The sequence below is a fragment of the Liolophura sinensis genome, chromosome 1, assembly GCF_032854445.1.
Source record: "Liolophura sinensis isolate JHLJ2023 chromosome 1, CUHK_Ljap_v2, whole genome shotgun sequence".
Taxonomy (NCBI): Eukaryota; Metazoa; Mollusca; class Polyplacophora; order Chitonida; family Chitonidae; genus Liolophura; species Liolophura sinensis.
This window is the reverse complement of record NC_088295.1, coordinates 61,365,669-61,374,835: the sequence shown is the minus strand read 5'-3', so window position 1 is coordinate 61,374,835 and position 9,167 is coordinate 61,365,669. Positions and strand designations below refer to the sequence as shown.

Here is a 9,167-nt window from a genome sequence, read left to right as displayed (position 1 = left end):
TTTATCCAGGGCTCTTCCCGTCTTCCTCACACCATAAACGTTAAACCCCAAGCACTCACTCCTCACACCATAATGTCGCTGGCATGTAAGTGAAATATTCCTGAGTACGGCGTAAAGCGTCGATCAAATAAATAAAATAAATAAATAAGACATGACGGTTTTTATGCAAATGTTGTGAGGCCATATCATGCACTGGTGAGATAAGTGCTTTGAACAATCAGAGTAATGACACAGAACGAGGCCATCATGTCCACTTTATTAGATTTCAAAAACATTTGAAATTTTGTGGGAACTTTCTTTTATTTTTCTACAGTCGGCAGAATGTGGATTTGTGCCACGCCAAACGTGCTCGGACCGACTTTGAAGAAAATGCGGGTTACATGTAAGTTATACAAATACATGTACATATATCAATCAAGTTATACTTACTAGATCCGAGTTGTCTACAGATAACTGTCGATTTTGTGGCAGATTTTGTGTAGGGAAATGTTCCAGAATGCCTTAAAATAGATGCACCATGCACAGACTGTAAGTACACTTGTATACCAATTGTAGACCTATCATACACCTAAAATGTCAGTAAGGTATATACTGGTTTCCACAGATTAACTCCTTGTTCGAGATCACTTAATTGCCCCCTATACCAGTATTGCGAAGGTGAAAGTCTGTGCGTCACATAGTGAAAAGCTTGTTAGTGACTTGCCAAAAGTCTATGGTCGATTCCGCAAAGCAATTTTTCTTTTGAATCAAAATTTAGAACCTTGAAATAATGCACAGTTTATTGCCTCCAGTGCTCCATATTCCAAATTTGGGCTGACGTCAATATTGGCTTTGTGGAATCGCTCCCTATTTTCTCCACCCATGCCACTGACCGTAGTATATCCGTATGTAAGTTGGAATTATCCGATACCGGTGCTGTACATTTTTCATCGGCTAAGGGCCTATAGCTATGCAATGTTAAAGTCAGATGCATACTTTAACAAATGCCTTTTTCTTTTCCCATTCTTTTAGGTATCCAAAAGCATTGGTCAAATATGACATGACGTAAGTCTTTTCACTCCAACATTTTGATTTCAACAAGATTGAATTTGTGATTCATTTTTCATTTGGATACATTCATGAAAGAATGACATATATTGTCCTCCATCGAGTTAATCTGATCGTCTTATATCAATAAAATGTTCTCAGAAAAAAAACAACAGTTGCTTAACTATGTATACACTAGGGCAGATCTGTAGAGCAACATATATTAATAAATGTTTCTTGCAATTGCCACAAGACTGTGCTTTCGTGAAATTTCCTCGCGCTAGAGACGATTCTCTAAGATTTTGTATCGATTTTTCCTGACAATGCTCTCAATAATTATCTGATTTTACAAAGTAGACAATTAGCTTTGTCTATGACTTTTAATTTACGCTAACTGTAATTATCATCGAATACATCAGTAGATATATATTTTGTCTTGAATTTTCCACATGCACAGAAATAACTCTCTGGAGACCATTAAAAATACTGGCTCGAGTGTGGCTTGAACTCACGACCTAGGGTGTCTAGCCACATCGCTCTACCAACAACTCTAACAAGCGTGCTCTGCCCATCTGGCTTTATCTCTCAGTCGGTGGAGCGGTGGGGCTAGACACCCTGATTTTTTAGTTCAACTCTCATACTAGTATTTTCACTGGTTTCGAGACAGTTTCTTCAGTGTCGGAAATTCATTCCAAAATATAATTATTTTACTGTCATATTTTATATCGTGTCAAGCCAAGAAACACTCACGAGCCATAACCACAGTCGTAGAGCCAAGCAGGATAACGTCTTCTCAGTTTTTCCACTCAATGATCCGGACAGAACAGATGATCAGGGTATGTATACGTGCAGAATGAAGTAATACATGATCACGCGGAGATTTATATGAGGTGAAATACCGGCTATATGTATTACTGCCAAGTAAATGAACGAACGAATGATTATGGGTGAAGTCCACTTGGGCAATATTAAAGTCTGATCGTGACGGACACATGTTAAAAAATGGAAAAAGTGAATTGTTTTTGATGCAATAATAAATACATTCGAAATCATTCAGAATCATGCCATGTTATGTTATGCAAAGGAGTGCAAATATGTATTAAAATACATTAGATGTGTAATTAATTTCTCTTCCCCTTTGCGTACGTGAGAAGGTCTTCCAGCAAACTTCGGATGGTCGTTCGTTTCCCCCTGTCTGTCCCGGTTCCTCCGACCATAATGCTGGCCGAGGTCGTATAAGTGAAATATTTTTGAGTACGGCGTAAACACCAATCAAACACATAAATAAAACAAATCTTCCCGTTTGCTGGGTAGGCAAGCTATGACATGAGTCATGCATTTACAATTCGGCCCTACTCGTGCATCCATACATGTAACGGTTTTATTTTACATTGTGAGTTTTTCGTTTCTACATCTCATTTTGGCAGTTTTAGATAAACTTACATGTGTATCTCAATGTGCCTGATTTTCAGACTTTAAGTAAGGGTTATTCATTTGAATGTTGAAATGTTCTTGAGGGTTCACTGATGGACTAAAACATGGTGTACAAATAGTAAGGTTTAATTTTACATTTACTCATTATTTTATAACGAAGGTTTAACTTTTAGGAAATAAAATCCTGTCGGAAGCCACTAGAGAAGGCTTAGCCAGCAACACTGATCGCTTTCATAGAAGCACAAGGAATGAGCGGATCTACAAGGACCATACGTCCGAAATACGGCGGCGGGTGGCAGAAAAACTGAAGAATAAACGCTATGTGGAGTTAAAAGAGGTTTTGAGGACGTTGGCTCTTTTGGAGCCTACGCCAGAAAACATAGCACGATATCGTGAAATCTGTGAGCTGGACATAGACGAGGATGGTGAGTCTTGTGAAGAACACAGCAAAGCCAAAGAGGAATTTTTGAAACGTTTGGATCAAAGTATGGCATGGTGTCAAAGGGGAGAACAAAGACGCACTTGTGCCACGTCTGATCTTGGCGTTACAGGACCCTTCCATCTGAAAGAAGCACAGAACGTTTCGAGAGGCATAATGCGCCAGCGTGAAAGCGCTACCAACCAGTTTGCCAGACCTTGGGCTGATCCAAGATTGGTCTATACACTTGCCACCTGGGAGCCCAACAGAAAGTGTCATCCTCGGGCATGTCGGCGAGTGCGGTTCAAGGACGAAATCTACGATAACCTGGAAGACGATTGCGAGCCATGTCAGAATAGTTCGGACAAGATCAAAGAATCAACGAGCATCGATGAAAAAATCAATCGCGAGTTCGATGAACCGGATAATTTGTACTACGACAAAAACGTGTTTACTAACATCGCGTCTCGTCTTGCCATTCCATTCAAAACGGAGGCCTGCAAAAGGTAAAAATGACAAACGGCATTTCGCCCTATAAATTTGACCTTTGGCCTTTGACCTTATAAATGGCTTTTTGAGCACTATGAATCCGTTAGCTGTATGATCATTTTGCTGTCATTTGCGCAATGTTATTCATATTTGTTTGTCGGTCAGTATAGTTATGATTTATTGTATTAACGCTGTTCCAGAACAAAACATGTATAGGGTATTATAGCCTGAAACAGGTTTAAGCACATCCATTGTCTGGGTCTACAGATGATGTCCCCATATGATACTGAATCTCCGAGTTGGATAGCACGTCTGAGCTATATGACACTGTCAACACATTCAAATGGTTGTATGCATTTTATCGATCAGAGACTGCGATTAATCCTGCCTCATTCTTCAACGTTTGGTCGATTTTCTGCGCCCTCTGTGCCCATAAATTTCTTGACAATCTTCATATCTTTAGCTGATGGCTTTCGCCACTAAGGCTTTATACTCCCAAGAGAAAGATCGCTTGTAGTTATGATGGAGACGGTATCTTAGAGAGAAAAAATGATATTCAAATCTGTAACTTTTTTTTGTCGCAGGTTCCATCAGAAATACACTGATCCTTTGCCAGACCTGAGAACCTACCACACCTTTGCCAAGAAACATTTCTTTAATGGATTGCACACTTCGGTCTTTAGAGGGTAAATGATGATACAGCGTGTCCACTGGCGTATTTTTATATAAATTATATCAAATACGTGTGTATTTCACATGTGTACAAATGTATTTTCAAATCAACACTTGATGCTCTAAACTAGAATCTAGCAAAAGATAAATGTAAACAGAAAAATAAGATACTGCAAAGTATGAAAGGAATGAGAGAGCTGGCTTCATAACGGATTACAAATGAAAAGATTGTTCTTTATTACCGAAGTGCGATATCGTTTGAGATGTAAACGTTTTAAACAATGGATTAAACAAATAAAGAATATTCATTTAACACTAAAACTGCACAAGTCTATGTATTTATTATTATGTTATATATGGGTTATTGTAAACAAAATTCAGGTAAGAGGTCACGGAAGTATTAGGTTAAGTGGAAGCAGTTGCCGAGTAGTTCTCTTTTTAACCCACGCTTCAACGAAATCAAAGGATGTATTAATTTGGTTTTGTCTGTCTGTCCGCCAACCCAAGTATTATCCGATTTTGATTCAGTACTGTGTACACGTTCAATTTGTTGAGCCTTAGATCAAGGTCGCATATATGAAATAATTTGGATCGTTTAGGTTGGGATATAAATTCCTTGAATTTTCTTGCTTCTTTATGGCTGGATACATTTAACTATACCGGAAACTGACTGTAGTCTGATGGCCAGATTGGGAGGAGCTATATTAAGACATATGGACAGGCGATGTCTGGTAGAGTGAGTTTTTGGGAGATACAAACCAACATCAATCCCTCTTACTCCCAGTAAAAGCCAAGGTCATTGAAGTAAATTTGGCAACACTATAGTCATGACTATGTACCAGTAAGACGCGAACTTACTATTCAGCCAACGCTATCGGCTAAAACGTTATGGTGAATTGGTTTCATGACAAGCGCGTAAATCGGTGTCCATGCAGGCTGAAACCCCTGGCGACTGTTATTACCATTACTCCAATATCAAAACAATTTGTAGACTTCCTTCTCATTTGTCAATTTCAAAGTCACGTTACGCTTGATCATACTGGCCGTCAATCATATCGCAGACAGACAAACGTTCAATATGGTAAGTACAGGATCGCTCAGAAATAACCCCATTATCAGTTGTATTGAACCGGTTAGAAAAGTCCTCATCACCCTTCGATCTAGGTTTGAATAAGTTAATATTAAACATACCATATTTTGGCCTAAATCGCAAAAAGTTAGCGATAACAAATCGGGATCAGGAACTTATGGACACTTTATCTGGAAGGGGGTGTGGTGGGAAAGACACATTATAGTGCTGATGACCCCTCACGTAACAGCTCAAATCGAAAGTACATTCCCGTTATAGTCCTCCCCAAAAATATTCCTGAATTTTTTTTGTAACGACCCTGTTTCCTCTTCTTCCTCTGTGTTGCTGATCAATAGCTCCAGATGACAACTCTAACATCTGATTTCTTACATGTAAATTCCCATTATCCCCATCACACATTAAACTGACTCGACTGTATGTGCTGAAATACTTATAGTATATACATATATATACTTCAGTGAGATGGATGCATTTGCATGTCCGAGTATTTTTTCTTCTTGTAAAGTACTGCAAGCTTTTGCATGTAATCTTACAAGCGGAGAGAAATCGAATCCTACGAAGGATATATATATATATATATATATATATATATATATATATATATATATATATATATATATATATATATATATATATATATATATATATATATATATATATATATATATATATATGTAAAGTGGGCAAAGTTTCATAGAAATTGCATTCTACAGTAATGACCACTTCTACAGGGAGTAGAGTAATGACCCACAAATGCGGTCGCTGTGAGTTCAAGTGCAGCTCATACTGGCTCCCCCTCGGGTCGCACTTGGGAAAGCCTGCAGCAACCTGCGGATGGTCGTGGGTTTCCCCTGGGCCTGTCCGGTTTCCTCCCACCATAATGCTGGCCGCCGGCGTATAAGTGAAATATTCTTGAGCACGGCGTAAAACACCAATCAAATAAATAAATTAATAAGTAAAGCCCCAAGTATATATACATACATACACAAGATGCCTGGCCTGTCGTATTGCCGCAATATTTCAGCCTTGCAGGCGATAGCTGAAACCTGCTATTTTCTGTTTTGAAGATTCCCACATAGGTTACCAAGGACATTAGAGAGTTTGTGTCATCAGCGATAACTCTCTCACAAAATGGCTGTACATATATCTGGAATTTGATCGTTCTTGTCTCGCTCTAAATCACACTCCTTACAGAGCAGGTGCCGCTCACAACGCTCGCTTTACACTACTGCCAACACTAAACAAGCTTGACCTTTGGAGCTTGTGCGACGCACGTGTAGCATATACAGGCTTGCATAGGCTTAGCCTCATCATAGATGTCCTCGCGCGGACCTATAATCACCATCAATCAGCATTTGTTTCATATGTCCGTTGTGCATGCTATAGATGAACAGAATGCACGTGTACTGAGTACAAATAGAAGCAAAGGCTGGGACAGAGTGTTTGTGTTTTCCGGCCTCACTTAATCCTTATGAACATGACCCCAGTGACCTTGGCAATGTTAACGATTTCTGTACAAGCTTTGCTATTATTGGCAGTCATGTAAAGCGAACGTAGAGAGGGGCTCATGAGTTGTATGGATTATGGCTGTCGATAGACATTAATCTAGTATTGTACTCGTCATCTTTATTTTTATGCTATACGGACTTGTTTTCTTGTCTATAAGAGTGTTGTCCGTTTCTTCACGTATTGCCACGGCTTTCGACTAGAAGTCTGACCGAGATCATGTTGCCTTTTAAAGGCCTACGACCTTCTAACGCCTATATATCTTCTTGTCAAAATGATACTAGAACGTACAGGAAGTCACGAATTGTTAGGCCCGCTTTAATACACATGACAAATATCTCAGCGTCACGCCGTCGTTCCGGAAGACAACTCGCCATTACGACTCCATCATTAAATGCTTTTAACATCAATCACCAGAATGAAGGAAGCAGTCCCGGGGGACGGGAGAGTCTGCCTGAAATCTGAAGAAAAAGGGTTCCAACCGTAACCATTCAGCCCCTGTAAGCCTTTAAAAGCGGAAAACCCCGTGGACATCTTGTGAAGATTCACAATCCATTTGCTGCCAGTGGCTTCAAGCCTGAGTTGATTCGCAAGAATACATTTGAAACCGTCCTAAGATCTTTTCTTACACAGCCTCTGTGCTATAGCTTTTCCTCACGTAGTAAGATTAACTCAGGAAGAAAAGCAAAAAAAAAAAAAAAAAACAGGTAAGTTTCTGAGAAACGGAAGTCCTCAAACAGCCCCAAAGCAGAAATTCTGCTATTATGCAACGGATGTGGCATGTCCCATTTAAAAAACTCTGTATAGGGCATCCCGACATGGCCCTTTCTGATGTTATGTGTACATGTTAACCTTGTTTGTTTGCTCCACGTCAAAGTTGTTTTGAATGTTTTATACGTTCATATCATTTCGTTGTCGTCATGTTTTCTTTTAATAGGCTTATTTGTTTATTTAATCGGTGCATGTTTAACACCGTATACACAAGATTTGTTTTCACTTATGTGACATTGGTCAGTTTCATATGCACCTCATTAGATATGGTGCAATACGGTGTAGCCGGAGCAAGCCCCACCCCTTCGCCTTATCATGATGCCGGACCAGCAGCCTCACAGCAGACCACCATCATACGTTCCTTTGGAACAAACTCAGGTCGGGTCATACCAAAAATTCAAAAGTCTTACTTGTTTCTGCCTCGCTTGGATCTCAGCACTGAAAGGGCAGAACAATTAGGAAACAGATCTGATTGGCCCGGTGTCAGTATAATGTCACTGGGTGGAGTGTCATGCCTGGTGTCTTCGGCATGATACTTCAGTGGGGGCAGATCTTTGATTGCATGAACTCGCCAGAAGTAGATCTAGTGTATGTACAGACACCCAGTGACTCTTCTTCGTAATATGAATGAAAATTGCTTAGTGCGACGTAAATCCCCAAATATACATGCTGTACACACACACACACATACATACATACATACATACATACATACATACATACATACATACATACATACATACATACATACATACATACATACAGATACGTACGTACATACATACATACATACATACATACATACATACATACATACATACATACATACACACGTCACAGGTGCGCAAGAGTTTGAAACTGCGACATCATTGTTCAGGGGTTGACCAGCCGCGGAGGGGGCGACGAATGAGGCGACTCAGCCAGCAAGACTCCAATTGTATTATGGTTCCGTATATCGGATTGTTAACGTCCACGCTAGCATCAGACACCGATTTCGTGCCGTCGTGTTCTGGTGATGTCCACAGTGCATTCCGAGAGCCACACAAAACAACAAGCACATTCTAAACGCAAAACAACAAACCAAAAGTACCATAAATAAATATTCCAAATACGAATATGTACCACACAGGTGTTGGGGTGAGTTGTAGGTGAAGAGGTAATGGGTGATTATTTATTTATTTATTTATTTATTTATTGTTTCTCTTTGTGGCTGACAATTAAGAACAATGACTGCGTTGTCTGTGAATATTTCTACATATCCTACGGGATAATTTAGTGTGTATACGTGAGTAGAAGGCCTCCAGATCGAAGCTTTCTCCCGCAGAAACAGCCCATTATCTGTACGTTTATGCCCCAGATATTCTGCCATGAGAGAAAACATCTTGCTGTGTGAATCGTGAAATTCTAGCGCGGAGTGGAGTATCTGTTGTCGATGTTTTTGTCCAGCTACCATGGCGACGGTTAGGTCACATTAGACTGAACAAACGTCATTCCGATTGCCTCCCCTCATTGCTATGCACAAACCGTAGCTTCTAAGCTCTCTTTAATAGAAAAATATGGCTATTCGTTGTGCAAGCACACGTTTCGACGGAGATAAAAGGCTAGAATTCTATTAGCAGAACAGCAATGTCAATAATTTAAGCACAGTTGCCAGTTACTGGTGTATAAGTCGGTATTATTGGTCTGCCGTGACGGTGTTAGCCTCCATTGACATTGGCGTTTCCACGAAAGCTTCCCTACTCCCTGACAGGAAATTGTTTT

General features: G+C 39.8%; 1 protein-coding gene and 1 long non-coding RNA gene across 2 annotated transcripts; both read left to right on the top strand.

Annotated features, from left to right (window-relative positions):
• Positions 1-313: 313 nt before the first annotated feature.
• On the top strand, positions 314-1,844 carry LOC135479140 (uncharacterized). The gene is made up of 3 exons (XR_010445831.1): positions 314-382; positions 1,012-1,044; positions 1,762-1,844. It is a non-coding gene; the product is annotated as an uncharacterized LOC135479140 (long non-coding RNA).
• A 125-nt stretch (positions 1,845-1,969) lies between these two features.
• On the top strand, positions 1,970-4,057 carry LOC135462980 (uncharacterized). Its single transcript, XM_064740308.1, has 3 exons — positions 1,970-1,973; positions 2,634-3,384; positions 3,952-4,057. Exons 1-3 carry the CDS (start codon positions 1,970-1,972, stop codon positions 4,055-4,057), a joined length of 861 nt encoding a protein of 286 aa, XP_064596378.1.
• Positions 4,058-9,167: the final 5,110 nt, after the last annotated feature.

Coding starts and splice junctions, on each gene's coding strand:
- LOC135462980 (XM_064740308.1), top strand. Junction 3,385..3,951: donor AAAACGGAGGCCTGCAAAAG/GTAAAAATGACA, acceptor TTTTTGTCGCAG/GTTCCATCAGAAATACACTG.